This window comes from Lutra lutra, chromosome 4 (genome assembly GCF_902655055.1).
Source record: "Lutra lutra chromosome 4, mLutLut1.2, whole genome shotgun sequence".
Taxonomy (NCBI): Eukaryota; Metazoa; Chordata; class Mammalia; order Carnivora; family Mustelidae; genus Lutra; species Lutra lutra.
In genome coordinates this window covers 188,544,482-188,568,015 of record NC_062281.1, presented here as the reverse complement: position 1 = coordinate 188,568,015, position 23,534 = coordinate 188,544,482, and the positions used below count along the sequence as shown (strand labels likewise).

The 23,534-nt window shown below is 44.2% G+C and overlaps 2 protein-coding genes across 2 annotated transcripts; both read left to right on the top strand.

The window, feature by feature from the left end:
* The first annotated feature begins 1,326 nt into the window (after positions 1 to 1,326).
* AADACL4 (arylacetamide deacetylase like 4) lies at positions 1,327 to 16,523 on the top strand. Its single transcript, XM_047727807.1, is given in 6 exon segments — positions 1,327 to 1,571; positions 6,122 to 6,338; positions 9,575 to 9,638; positions 14,859 to 14,958; positions 14,960 to 15,188; positions 15,191 to 16,523. Coding segments are annotated over 6 exon segments (1,260 nt in total). The 5' UTR covers positions 1,327 to 1,412; the 3' UTR covers positions 15,682 to 16,523.
* Positions 16,524 to 16,710: 187 nt separating this feature from the next.
* LOC125098744 (phospholipid-transporting ATPase IF-like) lies at positions 16,711 to 20,770 on the top strand. The gene is given in 6 exon segments (XM_047727806.1): positions 16,711 to 16,904; positions 16,907 to 17,443; positions 17,446 to 18,786; positions 18,789 to 18,889; positions 18,891 to 19,491; positions 19,494 to 20,770. Coding segments are annotated over 6 exon segments (3,525 nt in total). The 5' UTR covers positions 16,711 to 16,849; the 3' UTR covers positions 20,384 to 20,770.
* Positions 20,771 to 23,534: the final 2,764 nt, after the last annotated feature.

The following is a 23,534-nucleotide window of genomic DNA, read 5'->3' as shown; positions in this document are numbered from 1 at the left end:
TTACTTCTTGTTAGCTTATCTCTTGTGACTCATGTACCCTATTACAGTTAATAATTCCTTATGTTAACTTTCTTTACACACCATAGTATGGGTGCTGGCAAAGCCACACATGCTCCCGAAGCTTGCCAGGTGAGCCCCCAAGCAAAGGCAGTAGAGCCTGCTCTCCTCAGATGTCTCTCCAGCACCCTTTCCTGACAATGCCTCCTTGCCAACTGACAGAGGAAAAAGACTGAAATTAGCAGGTCTATTTTTACAAAGCAGACAATAATTGCATTTGGACCTGAGAGGCAATCAATCGAGAATGGGCAAAAACTCAGAGGTCCATCTGTGGCAGAAGGAATAAAAAGTTGTGGTGGATTCATACAACAGAATGTTATGCAGGAATGAGAAAGAATGAACTGATCAATATAGACGACAATGTGGCAGATACACCCATTTATATAAAAGTCAGAAATCAGCCAACTGAGTTTGGCTGTTAAAGGAACAACAGTGGTTACCTTTAGTGGCTAACCACTAAAGGTGGGGAGGGGGCGGTGGTGATGGGGAGAAGGGACCGTCTGCATGCTAGAGATGTGCTATATCCTGGTTTGGGTGCTGGTCTTTGGGTGTGTCCACTTTGTGAAAATTCTTTGAGCTGTATATTTAACGATTTATGTTAGTCTTACATATGCCTGAGTGTGCATACATTTATTTATTATAGCTAAATAAGATTTGCTTGACAAAGAGGATATTTGCACACTCAAGTTCTTTCCAGCATGATTCACAAGTCTTCAGCTAATTATTATCTCCTTCTTTTAGAGGAGAAGCTCAGAAGCAGAGAACAGATATAACTTATCTAAGGCCATAGAGCCAGCAAGCCGAAAAGGCAGGATTCAAAGCCAGCCAGGCTGGCATCTGGGTACATCCTCTTGACCCTCCACTACGCTGCCTCCCCCCGCAGCCTAGACTCATGTGTCAGTCAAAGTGGGGCTGGGCCCACTAACTGGATAGAGATGTGCTTTGCCCACTGTAGCCACCCTCTGGCGAGGAAGCCTGGCTGGGAAAGCTGGCTGCCTTGTATTCTACAGTTGACAAATCAGGCCATAGAGGTCTGGGCAACCATGTCATGCCCAACTGGCAGGGACTGTTTGAGCCTGCTCTAGCCCAAGCCTTTGCAAAACCCATCTACCGAGACACCCACTGACGGGCATGACTGGTTTTCTTGGTGCCAGCATTTTTCAGAGAAGTAGTCCTTCTAGCTCCTATTGGCTCAGCTGAGTTTACGTGTAAGAAGACATGTCAGGGCACTGTTTCAAGGCTAAGTCCCAAAACGGTGGAAGGCAGGAGACAGCTGATATAACCAGTCCAGGTTCTCCTGACGCAAGCTCTCAGGCTGGCTCCACAGAGGAACAGCTCCTCAAAGCACTGGGAACATGCTTATCCTGGGGCTGGCACTTCTGGGCAGCTTTTTTGTAGGTGTCTTCCTCTGGGCTGTCCTTCAGCACTTCCTCACAGCAGACATCCCCTCTACGTTGCAACATCCCACCAAGTTCAGATTTCTGCACTGCATGTTCCTGTCCATATTCATTTTGGTGAGTTTGCTCTCAGGCTCTGTAATGGGTTGGGGCTCCCTTCCTCTCCCCCTGTACCTTGCCCCTCCTTTCCTCTTCAGACTCTCCCAAGGCAGTCTTTGCCACACTCTCTTTTGTGTCTGTGGTTCTGTTTCCCTTCCTCTTCCCTTCCTCTCTCCCACCTGCCCCCATTTCCTTCCTTCCAACCTCACTTACTGAGTGCCCATCCCTGGGCTGCTTTCTGAGGATTCAAAAAGGATTTCAGACCCGGTCCCTTCCTTCAGAGGGCTTTCAGCCTAACAGGGAATGAACTGGCTTCAGCCACAGCATCTTTTGACCTTGATGCCCTTAATTGCCTATAGGTCTTCTCTCCCCTGCATAGAACCCCTTCAAGGTTCCTTGAAAGCAGGGACTGCCATCCACCTTTGCAACCCTGGCCATAAGCACAGACCTGCTGCCTAGTAGGTGCTTTCCATTTGCTGATCAAATCATAAGTGAATTCACCCAGCATGTCAGAGCGGCCATGCTGGCCAGGCTCTGAGCCAGGGCCAGAGGTGTGGACAGGCCAGTCTGTGCCTAGAGCTGCAGCATCTGATAGGAGATAGCCCACTGGATTCAACCCCGATATCCTAATACTGGGGGACAACAGCCAAATAGTTCACGCTGTTTACCTGGCGGGAGGTGCAGAGGTAGAGCAACTGTAGGAAGAGGAGGACAGAGGCCTCGGTAAGGAGCCGAGGCTGCCACCAGCCTGCCAGTGTGTGCATCCCAGCCCTGGCTATGGGATCTTGGGTCATGTACTTAACCTTTCTGTGTGTGCTTCCTCACCTGTGAAAGGGAAACAACAGTGTCTATCTCATGAGGTTGGTGAAAGACTTAGACGAAGTCATTAGGGCTCACTGTGTTTGGTGAAGAAGTAAAATATCTCTCTGTGCTGCTGGAATGTTCCACTGTGGATATGCATGACTCTCCGAGATATGCAAAAGTCTAGTTTATAATTACAGAAACGCTACTGGCTCCAGGAAGACAGGCTGAGGGTGCAAAGCTCTCATCCCTCTTATTTATCCTGGCCATGCACTTCGCCTGTCTCAGACCAGTGGGTGATTTCACATGGAACTACAGGGTAATGTGAGACCCAGGAAAGTCCAGATCTTTCCAACCTTCAGTGTTTTTTCAAGAGTCGCTCACAAGCTGCCAGCCCTGCTGATGACCGCCGCGCGGGGGCGCTCGCAACACGGGCAGTGATAGACCTTGGAAGTAACACAGCCAGTTATTCTGCCAGCAAGAGGGGTTTATCCAGGAAGAGCAGAAGAATTGCAATGGGGGACATCCAAGTCATGGCAAACCACAGACAAATCCAGAGATCAGAGGACAGAAACCCTTCTTTACCAAGAAGCAGAGGAGTGGGAGGGCTGCTTTGAGTGAAAGTCCCTTGGAGGAAAGATGGAGGCCCGGGCTGGGATCATTTCTTATTGGCTGAGCTTGTTGCTAGGTGACGAGAAGTTCTTCCTTCCTCCTGTTGGAGGAGCAAAGCAGGCTTCTTCTATGGGACGTTGAGCTAAGTCTTCCCAAGGGTCTGCAGTGGACTGCACCTCCCGAGGGCTCCCCCTGCTGGCTTTCCCCCTGCATCTTCCCAGAGGTTTCCGTGCCCGGTTTCACAGATCTGAAGACACTTGGGACATCCCATCCTGGGCCCTCCAGCACTGGCTGGGTGCCCCCAGGACACACTGCCCATCACGGCGTGCTGCTGATGAAGAAAACGATGCCCAAGTAGTTAGGGTTCATTCAGTTCTGGAAGACAAACAGGTACAGGAGGAATAAGAAATGTAAAGAGCAGGAGGAAAAGCCTAAAAAGATTTTATGGCCCAGAAATCAGGTGCCTTCTTTTGGTGTCAGACAACCCTTGATCTAAGCCCCAAGTTTCCCACTTGTTAGCTTTGTGGCCCGATGTCTTTGAGCCTCCATTTTTTTTCCTTTGAAAAATGAGGATAGCAAGAGATGCTTTTTTATAGGGGTGATGAGGGGATTGAATGGGAAATGCATTAACAGGTGAGCGGCACAGTATGGGCGCGTAGAAAGGGCTCAGTGTAAGTAGATTATTGGTAGTATACATGTCAAGTCCCTGAAGGCAGAGACAGAGCACTTCCTGAAATTATTCTGTAATAATTTTGCGGTTTTACTAAAAGATTTAAAGAACAATATAACAAGCATTATGGATTTTATTTTAAAGGGGAAATACTGCTAGAATATTTTGTGAAAGTGTTTCAATCTCTGTCTAAAGTTCTGGACCTCAGATGTCCCTAACCTGCTGATGCTCCCATTTATACTACTACTGATACATTATTAGAAATTTTATAATATGGGCGCCTGGGTGGCTCAGTGGGTTAAACCTCTGCCTTCAGCTCAGTTCATGATCTCAGGGTCCTGGGATTGGGGCTCAGCGGGGAGCCTGCTTCCCTCTATCTCTCTGCCTGGCTCTCTGCCTACTTGTGATCTCTCTCTGTCAAGGAAATAAATAAAATCTTTTAAAAAAAGAAATTTTATAATATAACTATAGTAATATGATATTGATGTGATGATGATAATATTTACCTACAAGCAATATATTTATTATAGTTATCTATACATGATACAGTTATATTATAAGTATTAATTTTTCTTCCCTTGCCTTTGTCCTACATTACCAGCTCTGGAAACTATGGGCTCATGGTTGGAAAAACCACACCAAACCAAATCTAACCTAGCCATATCTAGTGACTTTGAGAAGGTCATGCTAAGAAAGGCTTGTCATCACACTGTCTTGTTCAAATTCCCTGAAACATTTACTCTTCTAGATGTTGGAGGCAAAAAGATGAATGAGATGTGATGTCAAGCAAAATGCTGACAAGAAGCATTCAGTCTGGGTGCGGGGGGAGACATATGGGTGGCCATAGCATGTAATATAACCTTGAGGGGTTTTGAAGAAACCTTATGGTTTAGAAAACTTAGGGCACTCAAGGAGACAGCAGCCTTCAGTGTGAGTGGGAGGGATGACATCAGTCAATGAGAATGTGGTCTTGAGCTTGGAGCTGAAGGACAGTTTCCCATCCATCTACCTAGTGGGCAGGTAGAAGGGCTCCAGGAAACCATGTGAGCCATGGATGAGTACAGGGAGTTTGAGGAAACTGCTGGGGAGGAGGCAAGCATTGGAGCCCACTTGAACTGAGAGGAGGTGTCCTGATGCTCAGAGCTGAGTTGGCCGGCGAAGTTCCAAGTTGTCTCAATACAGACATCTGGTGCCCTGAGATGGGGGCCAACCTCACCTCGTTCTCCTCCACTTGAAGCAGGGAAATAATGGTTTTGTTTGGAGTTCTCTTTCAAGAAATCGAAGCCTTGGGAATGCACTGGGGAATGCACTGGGGTATCCCAGAGGACCTGGGACAAGACACAGTGGGTGTGAGTAAGAGAAGGGGTGGCGCTCATACTTGCCAGGACCCACCAGGGAGACACTCCACATAGTGGTCACATCTAATTCCCAAGTCTCATCCTTGGGTTATGGACACCATTTTATTTTATAAATGAGGGAAACGGAAGCTCAGAGAAGGCAATGGCCAAGGCCATTCAGCTAGCTGGTGATAAGCTAAAACTTGAGTTCAGATTTGCTTGACTCCAGAATCCAAGCTCTTTCTACTTTAGTGGTTTAGAACACATGTTCTGCATCCTACCCGTTGCGGGCAAGGCACTTGACTTTGGTTTGCCTCAGTTTCCCCCGTCCATAAAATGGAGCTAATAACTGTGCTTGACTCAGAAGGGTCGCTGAGAGGCTTAATCTGGTTCATAACCACCTGGTGTGCTGTATGTGACTCACATACGTAGCTGTTCTTATTTTATTATTATCATCTCGTGTTGTTTTCCTTATGACAACGACACGTGTTTAATGTGAGCTCCTTGGAAGAGATGATCCAAAAATGGTTGGAAAGCATTTTGTACATGCAATATTACTTGTAACTATACTTCATGATATATATTGACATTTGTTTATAGCTAGAGTGACCATATTAGTTTAAAAACAGTGGAATTCTATGCACATGTGTCAAATGAATGGCCTTGTGCCATTGCCCCCTCCTCCTGAGTCAACAGCAGATGTCCCTAATGGTTACTGTCTTCTGTTGAACACACACATGGCTTAAGAATCCATCATAACCCAAGGGCAATGGCAGCTGCAGACCAAGGTGATGACCCTTTTTGCCATCTGAGGCTGGAGATCTGAAGAGGAGGGTTCCAGCCAGTTACCTAGGACAACTGGCTTTGTTCAATTCAGTGACGAACCACTCAGCCCAAACGTGGTTGAGCTTTTTGGCAAATTCCTACCATTATTCAATCAAAGACTTTTGGGAGGACATTCTGAAAACCAAGCCCTCCCTCTGGACACAACCTAGAGCCTGTCCTTCCTGATGGGCCCAGTGTCCATGTGGATGAGGCAAATGAGAGATTGCAAAGACATCCTCACAATTATAGGTGACAGGTGTCATCGCAATCCAGATGGGTCCTGACCTCTCCTACGGTTTCCCTCTTTCTCTTACCTCCAACAGGCGGAAATATTTGAGAAGTTGGGAATTTGCTCCATGCTCAGATTTCTCAAATTATTGCAAGCTTTTGTGAGAATAAAGAAAGACGATAGGCTTACGGTAACTGACCTGTATTTGGGGACCATACCTGTGAGGCTGTTCCAGCCCAAGGCAGCGTCTTCTGGCCCCCGGCGAGGCATCATCTTCTTCCCTGGAGGAGGCGGGTTCATGGGGAGCCTGGGTAAAAGAACTTCATCTATGTGCACAGCTTTGGCCACCCTTCCCATGAGAGCCTTTTTGGAATAACTTAAAGGAATCAGCAGTTGGGGATTTTTATAGGGAGCCCAGACTAAGGGCTCTGGGCTCACGTCAGCAGATGGTGTGCATATCTATATAGAAGGTGTTCTTTTCTGTATTGTAATAGTTCTCGGTCAAGGTGAGGCTAGTGCTGTGTCTCAGTCGGGCTTTCACGGAGGGCACTGGGGTATTGATTCCTCTTTCCCTCACCACTCACTGACACCACTGGCTATTCCTAGCTGTTCTCCCACACTGCATCCCAAACCCATGCATTTCTCCTAGGCTCTGAACCCCACCATGATCCAAGACCCCATCTTCTCTTGCCTGCCCCCTTGACCCTCTTGCTTCTCCTGTTGCTTCTCAGTCCGTTCCTCACCTGGCAGCCAGAAAGAGCTTTTAAGGAAATAAAAGCCGGAGCTTCCAAGGCCTGTGCCAAACCTGCTGGTTGCTCTCCAGTGCCCTTAGATGGAACCAAGCTCTCAGGCCCTGATAGCTTTGGAGGCCCCTGCCCACCTTTCCGACCAGGTTCCCTGGGTCTCTCTCCTCCCAAAGCAGTTCCCTGCAGCCGCAGCTACATGGCTCGCCTGTGTTCCAGACACTCCCGGCTCCTCCTAACTCTGAATACTCTGCACTTGCTGTCTGGGCCTCCCCAAAAGCTGTCTCGCCCCTCCTGGCTTTGCTTCACTGGCGGGTCCTTGATTGTCCTTCCACTCCCTCCTCAGAGCTGCCTCCCTGAACACCTTACCTAAGGAACCATCCCTTAAGAGTGCTATGCCCCTGTCTCCATCCCTGACATCATCCCTTTACGTTTTCTTCATGGCACTTGTCACCGTCTGAATTTATCTGGTTCCTTCTCGTGCTTCCTTATTTACGGTCTCTCTTCTGCACCTAAAAATGGAAACTCCAAGCGTGCCCAGAAGACTTGTGTTTTCTTTTCTGTCTCCTCCCCAATGCCTTGCCTGTGGCTTTACATTTTCTAATGACTCTCTGGGTGCATGAATATGGAATATGGATGGGTGGATAATCGGGTGAAAGGATGTGTTCATGAATGAACACGCAAATGGATGGACAGAAGGATGGACAGATGGTTGGACGCCCGCGAGGTCCCTGGAATTAGGGTGTACTGCCACCTGGTGGTGGAAATAACAACAGCCTCATTTGCTACCAAGATGCTCTCCTCCTTCAGAGGTCCGTGATGGTTATCTCCCACCTAGCAGCCCCAAGACAGTTCTTCCCTTTCAGAGGCCTCCAGGAGCACCCCATTAGGGGGCTAGGCCTGTTAGCCTTCCTCCGCGGGCCACGATGTTATTTCTAAAAGTAAAGCCAGGACGCATTCAGCAAATATTCCCTGAGTATTTACCTACCTTGTGTCAGACTCTCTTCCAGGTCTAGGGAACCGAGTGGAGAACAAGGAAGACCCTCATGGAGCCTACTCAAACGAGGAGGCCGGGCAGTGAAAGAGAAAACGAACAAGTTAGGGTCATTTCACAGAGTGAGAGCACGAGGAGATGGAATAGAGAATGATTTAGATGCATCGTTAGTCTTTCCTGACAAAGCCTCTCCAAAAAGTAAAATTTGAGCCCAGGCCCAAGCAACCAATGAGTAAGATCCGGCCCTACAGAGGCTGGGAAACACCCTCTGGGGACCGGGGAGGCAAGAGAGTCTGGGGTGGGGGGCTGTTTGTTGAAAGGGGCACCGAGAAACACAGTCTTCAAGATTAATAATATTTTTATGCAGGTTATTCGAAAATTCAATAATAATGCAAAAAAAAAAAAAGTCCTATGATGAACACACGGTCAGCGTTCATCGAGCGGTGGGATCCAACGGGGGCGGGTGAATTGTACAAAGGCAAGGCAGGCTCTCGTCTACTTGAGATTGTCATAGGGAAATCCGTTCATCATGGATCCTGGTGGCATTTACTTGGATTCCCTAAAGCAGTATTTATGTTGGTTGCTGAGCCTCTAGGCGCCCAGGGCAGGTGCGTCCCTCGCCTCCTGCCCTGTTAGGTCTACGTGGAAGGGAACGCAAGCGCAAAGCCCGAAACAGGGGCTTGAGGGAAAGGAAGTGATGTCCCAGGGACACAGAGCAGGGAAGCGGGGGAAATGGCGTGGGGAGGGCCAGCCGCCGTCTCCACACAGGCTGTGCTTTGAAACCCACCCCCTGTCCCGCCTCCGGGGTGTTTTAGAGTCATCTCCACACCCAGGTCCTGCCCAGGCCGCTGTCCAGCTCAGTGGTGGGGCCCAGGCATCAGCATTTTAAAAAAGCTCCCAGGTGATGCTGATCTGCGAGCAGGGTGGAGGCCTCCTTAGGAGCTGCTTGCTCCCCAATCCAATGTGACTTCTCCTCCATCACCTCCCCTGAGTGGTGTCAATGAAGCCTGCACCCCCTGACCCCCTCTCCCCCCCCAACCCATCACTTCTCTCGGTCAGATCAGTCATTCCCAACTTCCCGGTTGTTGGCCTCGTGGGCGTGATCTGGGAGCTTCTGCTGCTCCTTCCCCAGCCCCAGAGACACTGGTTTGGTTGGTTTGGGGCTCCGCCTGGGCATCAGGACTTGGAAAAACTCTCTGGTACAACTATGCAGAACCAAGGGGGACCCCCACTGAATTAGAGGCTTATGTGGTACATATATGGTCTGGCACTGTGCCAGCCTGGCTCATGTACTGTTGAGAATGGACTTGTCCTCTGAGAACCTCAGAGGTACCACTCGGCTAATAGCAATGGCCCATCCCTCCATTGCTTATTTCTTAGTAACACATATCTGTATGTACGTGTGTGTAATTATCATTAACATTCTAGGGCAGGCCTACCTCCCTTCCCTGGTCTTGGTCCTCCCTGGTCCTCAGTCCCCACCCCTCTACCCCCACTGTAAAAGGAAATGTTGCAGCTGGTGAGTCCCTGAGGTGCATCCGAGCCCCAACATCTAGGAACCAGGGGCAGATGTCACGTGTCTGATATGTGGTCTGGTTTTTTGTGTTGCCCAGGCAGAGCCACCCAGAGTCACTGCAGAGGAGGCAAGAACAGGGACAGAAAGAGAACATCACACCCAAAGCTGAAAACCGACACGACTGACAGGCTCTGCCTGAGGTCCCAGGAAGGGGTGGAGGTGGGGGTGGGCAGGGATGACATCCCTAGAGGCCACTCAGGGTGGCTGCTGCTGTGACCAGTTCTACTCTTGCAGACCTCTTCCACAGCCTGAGCAGTTTGCCGGTCCTGGAGACGGACTCCGTGCTGCTGTTGGTTGGGTGAGTTGCTGGAGAAAGTCAGTGGGGGTCACAGGGGTGGGAGAAGGCAGGCATGAGCACGTGGCTGGTTTGTAGAAGAGAGAGAGAGAGAGACCCTAACCCCCAAGAGGCACTCTTGCACGTGCACGCACGGACCCAGGCACGGCACTGTTCAAAAGGGCGAAAACCCAAAACAACCCAAACGCCCATCAACACAGAGTGCGTGAAAAATCATGGCAAGAAGCAAGTGTGGGCGAGGGTGGGGAGAAAAAAGAGCCCTTCCAGACTGTTGTGCGCAGCCACTGTGGAAGACAGTGTGGAGGTTACTGAAAAAAATAAAAAATAGAACTACCCCATGATCTGGTCATTGTACTCCTGGGTATTTACCCAAGGAATAGGAAAACACTAATTTGAAAAGATATATGTGCCCTTGTGTTTATTGCAGCATTATCTACAAGAGCCAAATTATGGAAGCAACCTTAAGAGTCCATCAAGAGGTGAATGGATAAAGATGTGAGATATATATATATATTTTTTTTTCTTTTTTCAACCATAAAAAAGAATGACATCTTTTTTAACTTTTAACTTCTTTTAATCAGTGATTCATCACTTACATACAACACCCAGTGCTCATCACAAGTGCCCTCCTTAATACCCATCACCCAATTACCCCATCACCCTACCCACCTCCCTCCATCAACCCTCAGTCTGTTCTCTATCTTTGAGTCTCTTATGGCTTGCCTCCCTCTCTCTAAAAAGAATGAAATCTTGCCATTTGCAACAACATGGATGGAGCTAGAGAGTAATGCTAAGGGATAGAAGCCAGAGAAAGAGAAATACCATACGACTTCAATCACATGTAGAATTTAAGAAGCAAAACAAGTGAACAATGGAAAAAAAGACACAGATCAAAAAACAGACTCTTTTCTCCTTTTTTTTAAAAGTGATTATTTAAATTCCAGTTAGTTAACGTACATACATAACTAACATCCAGTTAGTTAACCTAGTACAGTACAATGTACTATTAGTTTCCGGTGTACAATATAATGACTTAACACTTCCACACATCACCAGGTGCTCATCACCACAGGGGCACTCTTTAATTCTTGTCCCCTATTTCCCCCATCCTCCTCCCCTCTGGTAACCATTAGTTTGTTCTCTGTAAGTAAGAGTCTGTTTCTGTTTGCCTCTCTCTCTTTACCCCCCTTTGCTCATTTGTTTTGTTGCTTAAATTCCACATGAGTGAAATCACATGGTATTTGTCTTTCTCTGACTGACTTATTTCACTTAGCATCCACCCATGGATGCTAGCTCCATCCATGTCATTGAAAATGGCAAGATTTCCTTCCTTTCTAAGGCTGAGTAATAGACTGCTGTGTATATACACCACATCTTCTTTATGCATTCACCAGTGGATGGACATTTGGGATCCCTTCTATAGTTTGGCTATTGTAGATACTGCTGCTGTAAACATTGCAGGTGCATGTACCCCCTTTGAATCTGCATTTTTATATCCTTTGGGTAAATACCTAGTAGTGCAATTGCTGGAATCATAGGGTTGTTCTATTTTTAACTGTTTGAGGAAACTTCAAACTGTTCTCAGAACGGCTGAACCAGTTCCCATTCCCACGAAGTTTGGAGCAGGATTCCCCCTTCTCCATGTCCTCACCAACACCTATTATTTCTTGTGTTGTTCATTTCAGCCATTCTGACAGGTGTGAGGCGGTATCTCATCGTGGTTTTGATTTGTATTTCCCTGATGATGAGTGATGTTGAGCATGTTTTCATGTGTCTGTAAGCATTCTGGATGTCTTCCTTGGAAAAGTGTCTGTTCATGTCTTCTGCCCATTTCTTAACTGGATTATTTGTATTTTGGGGTGCTGAGTTTGATAAGTTCTTTATACATTTTGGATACTAACCTTTTTTTAGATATGTTGTTTGCAAATACTTTCTTCCATTCTGTAGGCTGCCTTTTAGTTCTGTTGATTATTTCCTTCACTGTTCAGGAGCTTTTTATCTTGATTAAGTTCCAATAGTTCATTTTTGCTTTTGTTTCCCTTGCCTCTGATGATATGTCTAGTAAGAATTTGCTGTGGCTGAGGTCAAAGAGGTTGCTGCCTGTGTTCTGCTCTAGGATTTTGACAATTTCCTGTATCATGTTTAGGTCTTTCACCCATTTTGAACTTATGTTTGTGTGTGGTGTAAGAAAGTGGTCCAGTTTCATTCTTCTGCATATGGCTGTTCAGTTTTCCCAACACCATTTGTTGAAGAGACTGTCTTTTTTTCCCATTGGATATTCTTTCCTGCTTTGTTGAAGATGAGCTGGCCATAGAGTTGTGGGTTCATTTCTGGGTTCTCTATTCTGTTCCATTGATCTGTGTGTCTGTTTTTGTGTCAGTACCATGCTGTCTTGATGAATAGGGCCTCGTAATAAAGCCTGAAGTCTGGAATTGTGATGGCACCGGCTTTCCTTTCTTTTTCAAGATTGCTTTGGCTATTCTGGGTCTTTTGTGGTTCCACACAAATTTTAGGATTGTTTGTTCTAGCTCTGTGAGAACTGTTGGTGTTTTGATAAATTACATTAACTGTGGAGATTGCTTTGGGTAGTTTAGACATTTTAACAATGTTTATTCTTCCAATCCATGAGCATGGAATGTTTTTCCATTTCTTTGTGTCCTCTTCAATTTCTTTCATGAGTGTTTTATAGTTTTCAGAGGACAGATCTTTTACCTCTTTAGTTAGGCTTAGTTTGTTATCTTATTGTTTGTGGTGCAATTGAAAATGGGCTTGATTCCCTTTTCTGTTGCTTCCTTATTGGTTTATAGAAATGCAACAGATTTCTGCACATTGATTTTATATCCTGCAACTTTGCTGAATTCATGTATTAGTTCTAGCAATTTTTGATGGAGTCTTTCAGGTTTTATACATAGAGTATCATGTCATCTGCAAACAGTGAAAGTTTGACTTCTTCCTTGACAATTTTGAGGCCTTTTATTTCTTTTTATTGTCTGACTGCTGAGGCTAAGACTTCCAGTACTATGTCAAATAGTAATGGGGAAGGTGGACATTCCTGTCTCGTTCCTGACCGTAGGGGAAAGGCTCTCAGTTTTTCTATTGAGCGTGATATTAGCTGTGGGTCTTTCATATATGGCCTTTATGATGTTGAGATATGTTCCCTCTATCTCTACTCTGTTGAGGGTTTTTATCAAGAAAGGATACTGTATTTCATCAGATGCTTTTTCTACATCTATTGACAGGATCATGTGGTTCTTATCCTTTCTCTTACTAACATTACATAACTATTTAAAAAATGAACTGGGAGGACACCCCAGAATGTGAATGCATCTTAGCAGTATAAAATTAAGTGAACATTTTTTTTAATTACATAAAGCCTGAGACTCTTTTTATCAAGTTAAAGGCAAAATCAAAAGAATATTTGTAAGGAATATGTATAGACATTATAAAACTATGTTAAAAGGAGAGAAAAGGGATGATGAATACAGGATTCAAGGTAACTGTTCTCTCAGATGGGGAAAGCAGTGAGATAAGATGCTGGTGGGGATATTACAGGGTTGGTTGAAGGTTATGGTAAAGGTCCTGGCTGTTGTTTGGGGTGATGGTTCTGCACGTGTTTATTGTGTTGTCAAAACAACTAACTAACTGCAGGGATAAATGCCAGGAATGTCTCAAGACACAAGAAGACACTGGGCAACAGTTTCAAGAAGGCAAGTGAAAGAAACTAAAAACTGCTCTTTTAGATTCAACCTCTACACTCAAGGCCTTTCAAGTCTTGGCTGTCCCCAGGCTGAGTAGACAGTGCATCTGTGTGTCTTAAAGCAATTTATAGAACACCTCTGGTCTTCTTCATGAGATTGAGGAAGGCAATGTCTTTCTGGTACTCGACATACTTCCTGACCAGCTCAGCACTGGGTCCTAAAATACCGTTGATAAGAGTTTCTGTCAGAATCTACATCTGAGAAGAACTTTGTGGTAATGAAAATACTCCTTGAACACATAAAAGTGTTAAGGAACACCTGCATGAAAAACTTGCAGGAAATTGCTTAGGATACTGTTATTCTGGATAGTTGAAAAGATCCACGGGGTGCCTGGGTGGCACAATCCATTAAGCATCTGACTCTTGATTTCGGCTCAGGTGATGATCTCAGGGTTGTGAGATCAAGCCCTATGTTGGGCTCTGTGCTGAGCATGGAACCTGCTTAAGATTCTCTCTCCTTCTCCTTCTGCCTCTCCCGCTGTTGCTCTCATGCTCTCTCTCTCTCTCTCTCTCAGAAAAGGATTTCCTTCCTTCTCATGGTCATATAATATTTTATTGTGGTGTACACAACTAGAAGTTCATTTTAAAGTCCTTTCTCTTTGCCCTTGAACTCCCATGAAGGGATATACTCTGGGGGTTTACTCAGAGCAGCCCTCTGGATGCTCCCCATAGCCAGAACAGTGTCTGTTTCCTGCCTGCCCACCTTCCCTCACCTTCACCCTCATGGTGCCTTCCAACCTGCTCCCTTTTCCCCAAACCCTGAAGGAAAGACAGCTACTTGAGTCATTAGTAAGAACAAACCTTGGTCATTAGATTTCTGAAGGAAAAATAAAATTCTTCCTGAAAGAAACTTCCCCTTTATTTTTTAAAGATTTTATTTATTTATTTGACAGAGAGAGAGAGAGAGAGAGAGAGATCACAAGTAGGAAGAGCAGCAGGCAGAGAGAGAGAGGGAAGCAGGCTCCCTGCTCAGCAGAGAGCCTGATGCGGGGCTCCGTCCCAGGACCCTGAGATCATGACCTGAGCTGAAGGCAGAGCCTTATCCCACTGAGCCACCCAGGCACCCCAAGAAACTTACCCTTTATTTGAGCTTTAGTTCCCTCAGCCCTTCCTCTCCAGATAGCCAGTGGGACGAACAGCAACTTCCTTTGCCTTTCCTGGTATTACTGGTTGTTTTGCTTCCACTTCAAATAGCTTTTGAGTTGCATAATTTTGTGTGGGGTGTGTGCGTCTCCTGGCAGCAGACGGAGCCTAGTGTTGGAGTCAAGAATCCCTGCCTCGAAGACAAAGGGGAGGCTCTTCACATCCTCATCTCCATAAAAGGGGGATAAAAATCCCTTCCTATCAGGGCCATTCTCAGGGATTTAGTCAGAGACAGTACTGCAAGGAGGAGTCGAGGACACAGGTAAAATGGCTCCCAGCAGCTGTTCACACCGCTATGCTTTTGTTCCCTGCTTGCTTCTCAGGTACCGAAAGCTTCCTGATCACCATTACCCCAGCATTCACCAAGACTGTCTGAACGCCTCCATTCACTTCTTGAAGGCCCTGAAAACCTATGGGGTGGACCCCCCGCCGCGTTGTGTTATGTGGAGATAGCACTGGGGGAGGGTATGTGGCCTCTATCACCCAGGCTCTGGTGGGCAGATCAGATCTTCCCCAGATCAGGGCCCAGGTCTTGGTTTATCCAGTTACCCAGATCATCAATTTGCAGCTGCCGTCCCACTTGCAGAACCGAAATGTCCCGTTCCTCTCCCAGAAGTTCATGATGATACGTATGTTCAAATATATAGTTATCGACTTTCACTGTGGGACGCCATCTTGGGCGGTGCTTTCATACCCCCGGAAGTCTGGAGAAAGTACCGGAAGTGGCTCAGCTCGGACAACATTCCCAGCAGATTCAGAAAGCCCTGCTACCGACCTCTGTTTCCCGGCCCTTTTAATGAGGCTGCCTACCTGGAAAACAAACATATTTTCGACATAGAAAATGCCCCTCTGCTCAGGGATGATGAGACCATCGCTCAGCTTCCTGCAGCCTTCGTGGTAAGCTGTGAGCATGACATCCTCCACGATGACGCCTTGCTCTATATGAAGCGGTTGGAGGACCAGGGGGTCCCCGTGACGTGGTATCACGTGGAAGATGGCTTTCATGGGTCCTTGATATTTTTTGATAAGAAGTTTTTCTCTTTCCCATGCTCCCTGAAAATGACAAATGCTGTCATCAGTTATATAAAAAGCTATAGTAACCCTGGGGCTCCAGTGTCCTTTGGTGAATTCTCTTTTGCTGATTAAGGAGATGCTCAGTCAATGCTCGGCCCACACAAGAAGGATAAGGAGCCTCGGGACAGTCTTGCTTAGTACCTAAGAAAATCCAAAATGTTGCTTTTTCTTTCTGGCACCAACAGTGGTTAATCCTGGATCTAGCAATACTCGCCAACATTCTCACTCAGGTGAAATAAATATCAAAGGGAGGGAAAAAAAGGTCTTTAAAATTTTCTCAAAGCCCTAACACACAACCTCTGTGTAGAGTGAATGCCAACAGTTGGTCATACTGTCCCTGGTGAGTCTGTACTCAGGACGCTAAAGCTAAAGCCCAGCTTGGGGTCATGGTGCCTGTTGGAGGGGGGGACACCTAATTGTTCTTGGGGTCAGAGGTCACCAGTGAAATTCCAACAGACTGGTTCCAGATTAGTCTTCAGTCAGAGAAATGCTGTTGCAGTAGAACTCTTGCTCAAGTCAGCCATCCATTGGCTGGACTAAAGGCAGATTTCAGGGGAGGTGATTGGAAAAAGAGATGGGAAAGAGGGAAGAGAGAGCCCATGTGGGAAAGAATGGGCTCTAGTGGGCTATGGGTGTTGTCTGGGCTCACATCTTTAATCTGAATTTCAAAATCAGATCCCTGGTTACCAAGAGGCAGGCTCTCAGCGACAAGGCTGTCTTGGGAACCTCTGGATGCCATCTGAATCTGCAAACTGCATTCTCAAAGACAGACAACTTACTATACCCTCTTTCTCTGGTGATCTTATGTATCATTCCCACTTTTACAAAGAAACTTGCCCTAAGGGTGCCTGGCCAGCTCTGTTGGTAGAACCTACGACTCTTGATCTTGGGACTGTGAGTTTGAGCCCCATGCTGTGTGTAGAGATTATTTTTAAAAAATAAAATCTTGGCTTCGGGTGACAACGGTCAATAATGAAGGTGGCTGCGGCGCGGCGGCAGGCTCGGCTGTGCCGGGCGGGGGCGGCGCCGGAGCCGTGCCTCTAGGACCTCGGAGCCGGCGCGGCGAGATGGGGACCCGGCGCGGCGAGATGGGGACCCGGCGCGGGGAGTGAGGTGGCTGCGGCGGCGAGCGGAACTTCAGCCAGAGGGGCAATCCCGCTTTCCCCTCTGGCTCGTCAGCTTCCACCTGCAGCCCCTCGGCCCCCGCGTCCCGCGGGACCCGGACGGCGACGGCGGGGGCATGTGGCGCTGGGTCGGGCAGCAGCTGGGTTTTGACCCACCACATCAAAGTGACACAAAACTATTTACATAGCCGACAGGTTTCCCCAGAATGGCCTTTACACGCCTCAGAAATTTATAGATAACCGGATCATTTCATCTAAGTGTACTGTGTGGAATTTTGTTCCAAAAAATTTATTTGAACAATTCAGAAGAGTGGCAAACTTTTATTTTCTTATTATATTTTTGGTTCAGCTTATGATTGATACACCTACCAGTCCAATTACCAGTGGACTTCCATTATTCTTTGGGATAACAGTAACTGCCATTAAGCAGGGATATGAAGATTGGTTACGACATAACTCAGATAATGAAGTAAATGGAGCTCCTGTTTATGTTGTTCGAAGTGGTGGCCTTGTAAAAACTAGATCAAAAAACATTCGGGTGGGTGATATTGTTCGAATAGCCAAAGATGAAATTTTTCCTGCAGATTTGGTGCTTCTATCCTCAGATCGACTTGATGGTTCTTGTCACGTTACAACTGCTAGTTTGGATGGCGAAACTAACCTGAAGACACATGTGGCAGTTCCAGAAACAGCACTATTACAAACAGTTGCCAGTTGGACACACTCATAGCTGTGATAGAATGTCAGCAACCAGAAGCAGACTTATACAGATTCATGGGACGAATGATAATAACTCAACAAATGGAAGAAATAGTAAGACCTCTGGGGCCGGAGAGTCTCTTGCTTCGTGGAGCCAGGTTAAAAAACACAAAAGAAATTTTTGGAGTTGCTATCTACACTGGAATGGAAACTAAGATGGCATTAAATTATAAGAGCAAGTCACAGAAAAGATCTGCAGTAGAAAAGTCAATGAATACATTTTTGATAATTTATCTAATAATCCTTATTTCTGAAGCCATCATCAGTACTATCTTGAAATATACATGGCAAGCTGAAGAAAAATGGGATGAACCTTGGTATAACCAAAAAACAGAACATCAAAGAAATAGTAGTAAGATTCTGAGATTCATTTCAGACTTCCTGGCTTTTTTGGTACTCTACAATTTCATCATTCCAATTTCATTATATGTGACAGTCGAAATGCAGAAATTTCTTGGATCATTTTTCATTGGCTGGGATCTTGATCTTTATCATGAAGAATCAGGTCAGAAAGCTCAAGTCAATACTTCTGATCTGAATGAAGAGCTTGGACAGGTGGAGTATGTGTTTACAGATAAAACTGGTACACTGACAGAAAATGAGATGCAGTTTCGGGAATGTTCAATTAATGGCATTAAATACCAAGAAATCAATGGTAGACTTGTATCTGAAGGACCAACACCAGACTCTTCAGAAGGAAGCTTATCTTATCTTAATAGTTTATCCCATCTTAACAACTTATCCCATCTTACAACCAGCTCGTCTTTTAGAACCAGTCCAGAAAATGAAACTGAGCTAATTAAAGAACATGATCTCTTCTTTAAAGCAGTCAGTCTCTGTCACACTGTACAGATTAGCAATGTTCAGACTGATGGCATTGGTGATGGTCCCTGGCAATCCAACTTTGCACCCTCCCAATTGGAATACTATGCGTCTTCACCAGATGAAAAGGCTCTAGTGGAAGCTGCTGCAAGAATTGGCATTGTATTTATTGGCAATTCTGAAGAAACTATGGAAGTTAGAACACTTGGAAAACTGGAACGGTACAAACTGCTTCATATTCTCGAATTTGATTCAGATCGTAGGAGAATGAGTGTAATTGTTCAGGCACCTTCAGGTGAGAAGCTTTTATTTGCTAAAGGAGCCGAATCATCAATTCTTCCTAAATGTGTAGGTGGAGAAATAGAAAAAACCAGAATTCATGTAGATGAATTTGCTTTGAAAGGGCTAAGAACTCTGTGTATGGCCTATAAGCATTTGACATCTAAAGAGTATGAAGAAATAGATAGACGTCTGTTGAAGCCAGGACTGCCTTGCAACAACGGGAAGAGAAATTGGCACATGTCTTCCAGTTCATAGAGAAAGACCTGATACTACTTGGAGCTTCAGCAGTGGAAGGAAGACAGGCTACAAGATAGAGTTCGAGAAACTATTGAAGCACTGAGAATGGCTGGTATCAAAGTATGGGTACTAACTGGTGATAAACATGAAACAGCTGTTAGTGTGAGTTTATCATGTGGACATTTTCACAGAACCATGAACATCCTTGAGCTTGTAAACCAGAAATCAGATGGCGAATGTGCTGAACAATTGAGGCAGCTTGCCAGAAGAATTAAAGAGGATCATGTGATTCAGCACGGGCTGGTGGTGGATGGGACCAGTCTGTCTCTTGCACTCAGGGAGCATGAAAAACTATTTATGGAAGTTTGCAGAAATTGTTCAGCTGTATTATGCTGTCGTATGGCACCACTGCAAAAAGCAAAGGTCATAAGACTGATAAAAATCTCACCTGAGAAACCTATAACATTGGCTGTTGGTGATGGTGCTAATGATGTAAGCATGATACAAGAAGCACATGTCGGCATAGGAATCATGGGTAAAGAAGGAAGACAAGCTGCAAGAAATAGTGACTATGCAATAGCTAGATTTAAATTCCTCTCCAAATTGCTTTTTGTTCATGGTCATTTTTATTATATTAGAATAGCTACCCTTGTACAGTATTTTTTTATAAGAATGTGTGCTTTATCACACCCCAATTTTTATATCAGTTCTACTGTTTGTTTTCTCAACAAACACTATATGACAGCGTGTACCTGACTTTATACAATATTTGTTTTACTTCCCTACCTATTCTGATATATAGTCTATTGGAACAGCATATAGATCCTCATGTATTACAGAGCAAGCCCACCCTCTATCGAGACATTAGTAAAAACCATCAACTAAGCATTAAAACATTTCTTTATTGGACCATCCTGGGTTACAGTCATGCCTTTATTTTCTTTTTTGGATCCTATTTTCTAATAGGAAAAGATATATCTCTGCTTGGAAATGGCCAGATGTTTGGAAACTGGACATTTGGCACCTTGGTTTTCACAGTCATGGTTATTACAGTCACAGTAAAGATGGCTTTGGAAACTCATTTTTGGACCTGGATCAACCATCTTGTTACCTGGGGATCTATTATATTCTATTTTATATTCTCTTTGTTTTATGGAGGGATTCTCTGGCCATTTTTGGGCTCCCAGAATATGTACTTTGTATTTATTCAACTCCTATCAAGTGGTTCTGCTTGGTTTGCCATAATACTCATGGTTGTTACGTGTCTATTTCTTGATATCGTGAAGAAAGTATTTGACCGACAGCTCCATCCTACAAATACTGAAAAGGCACAGCTTACTGAAACAAATTCAGGTATCAAGTGCTTGGACTCCATGTGCTGTTTCTCAGAGGGAGAAACAGCGTGTGCATCTGTTGGAAGAATGCTGGAACGAGTAGTAGGAAGATGTAGTCCAACCCATGTCAGCAGATCTTGGAGTGCATCGGACCCTTTCTATACCAACGACAGTAGCATCTTGACTCTCTCCACAATGGACTCATCTACTTGTTAAAGGGGCAGTAGTACTTTGTGGGAACCATTTCAACTCCTTTCCTAAAATTCAGTGTGATCATCCTGGTCATGGCCACACTAGTTCTGCAGAATTACTTTCTAAAATTTCTCAAGTATTTCATACCCACTCAGAGTTATAATGGAAAACAAATAAAAAGCATTAACATAACCCCCTTTCAACCCCTTTCATTTAAATCTGAACATGTTAGAATTTGTGAAAGAGACATTTTCTATCTCTTTGGCTTGTCCCTCATGCTTATGGGACTCCTAATGGCATTTCAGCCTCTTGCTAAGGCCACTATATTTTAATATCAAGGTAGAAAAGGGAGGTAATTGCTAGTTAATTGTATTTTTTAGTATTAGTTTGGTTATCGAGACTTCTATTCAAATCTGCTTCTGTTGGGGCGCCTGGGTGGCTCAGTGGGTTAAGCCTCTGCCTTCAGCTCAGGTCATGATCCCAGGGTCCTGGGATCGAGCCCCGCATCGGGCTCTCTGCTCCGCAGGGAGCCTGCCTCCACCTCTCTCTCTCTACCTGCCTCTCTGCCTACTTGTGATCTCTGTCTGTCAAATAAATAAATAAAATCTTTAAAAAAAAAATCTGCTTCTGTAAATTATGCTGAAAAGTTTGCCTTGAAAACTCTATTTTTTTATTAGAGTTATATTTGAAACTTTTCATGCGAAAAGTTAATGTGAATAGAAAGGAATTTTGGTCCCTCGGTGACCCATGTTGTTAATTCTTTAGTGCTTTCTGAGTTCACACAGCAAATTAGGAGAATGCATTTCCCATCATTATTTACTACATTGTGGGTATAAATATATACCAAAACCAAACTTCTCTAAATACTATAACACAACCAGTAAAGTTAAGCATATACATGCAAAGGGTATATTATATATATAAATCAGGAATCAAGTCCATTCACCAAATTTCAAGTTGATGTTTACTAATGTTTTTGTGATGGAATACAAAGAACCTATAGTGGGTAAATTATATACCATTAGCATATTATTATTTAATGTGTTTATCACTGGATCTTTTGCATGCTTTAATCTGGTTAATATATTTAAATTTGCCTTTTTTGTCCTATCTGAAAGCTCTGTTTATAGTATTTTATGACACTGTTGTAAAGTTCGACTATATCAATAAAAAACAAGTTTGGACAGTAAAAAAAATAATAATAATAAAATAAAATAAAATAAAATCTTAAAAAAAAAAAGATTTTTTGGTCTTTGCTTAGCCCATACCACTTTCTCTGCTCACAGTGAAAGGGAAGAGAATCTTGATACTGAATGCCAGCGCAGCCCACATTAGTTTTTACATGGGCCCATGTTTGTTAGATACTTCTCTAATAACACCGAGCCTCACTGCTGTCTAGATCCATGCAAGTGCTGGAGATGGAGGTTTTCCTTCTCTTGGTACCAAGGACCTCACCTATGATGAGTGGAAAAGGGGTCTTACAAGTGTCTTGGATCCTTGCAAAGAAAGCAAATACCTACACAGGGAGTTTGGATTGGGCTTCTCAGGACATGGGTAGGCATCATGATTCATGTGTTATATGCGAGCAGCTTTGATGGAAGAGTGTGTTAATTACCATTCCTGGATGATGACTTTACAGTAAACTTAATGGCTTAAAATAATACACATTTATTGTTTCACAGTTCCTGTGGATCTGGAGTCTGAGAACAGCTTACCTATAATCGAGGTGTGGGGCTGTAGTCTCATTCGAGTCTTGACTTCCAAACTCAGGTCATTGGCAGAATTCAGTTTCTTGAGGTTGTAGACTGAGGACTTCAGTTCTTTTCTAGCCAGAAGTCACCCCTATACTCCAGAAGCCACTCATAGTTTCTTGTCATTTGAGATACCCAAATGACTGCTTACTTTCTTCAAGTGACTAAGGGAGAGACAGAGTCCAGCAAGATGGCCGCTAAAATCTAAAGTACTTACAAACATGTAATCACATATATGTCATCACCTTTGCCATATTCTGTTAGTAACAAATTGCTGGTCTTGCCCATACAAGGGGATCATACAAGTGTGTGAATGTCAGGGCATGGAGACCATGGGGACCACCATAGTCTGTTCACCACCAAAGATCTCACCAGAAGATTATTAATTAAAAAAATAATCGTGGAGACAAATGCAAATGAAAACACAATGGTCCAAAATCTTTGGGATGCAGCAAAAGCTGTTCTGAGAGGGAAGTTTATAACAATACAGGACTACCCCCAAGAAGCAAGAAAAATCTCAAATAAAACCCCTAACCTTATACCTAGAGGAGCTAGAAAAAGAACAAACAAAATCCCAAATCAGTAGAAGGAAGGAAATAATAAAGATTAGAGCAGAGATAAATAAAATAGAACCCTCCCCTCAAAAAGCAAACAAACAGTAGAATAAATCAATGGAACCGGAGCTGGTTTTTTGAAAAAAAAAAAAAATTGATAAACATTTAGCCAGACTCAGAGAGAGAGAAAGAGAGAGAGAGAGAGAGAGAAAACTAAAACACAATAAAAAATGAAAGCAGGGAAATAACAACAAACATTATAGAAACATAAAGGATTGTAAGAGAATATTATGAAAAATTTTATGCCAACAAATTCAACAGTGTAAAAGAAATAAATAAATTCCTAGAAACATGAATCAGGAAGAAATAGGAAATTTGAACAGATCAGTTACCAGCAATGAAATTGCATCATAAGCAAACAAACAAAAACTCCCAACAAACAAAAGTCCAGGATCACAGGTGAATCCTACCAACATTTAAAGAAGAGTTCTTCTCAAACTATTCAACAAAAAAAAAAAAAGGAAAGGAAGGAAAACTTTCAAATTCATCCTATGAGGCCAGCATTTTCCTGATACCAAAACCAGATAAAGATGTGACCAAAAAAGGGAACTACAGGTCAGTATCTCTTGATGAACATAGATGCAAAAATCCTCAACAAAATATTAACAAGCCAAATCCAACAATATATTGAAAAAATAATTCACCATGTTCAAATGAGATTTATCCCTGGAATGGAAGTGTAGCTCAATATTCACAAATCAATTAACACAAGACATCACATCAATGAAAGAAAAAATAAAAACCATATAATCATTTTAATATATGCAAACTTATAACATTTGGCAAAGTAAAACATCTATTCATGATAAA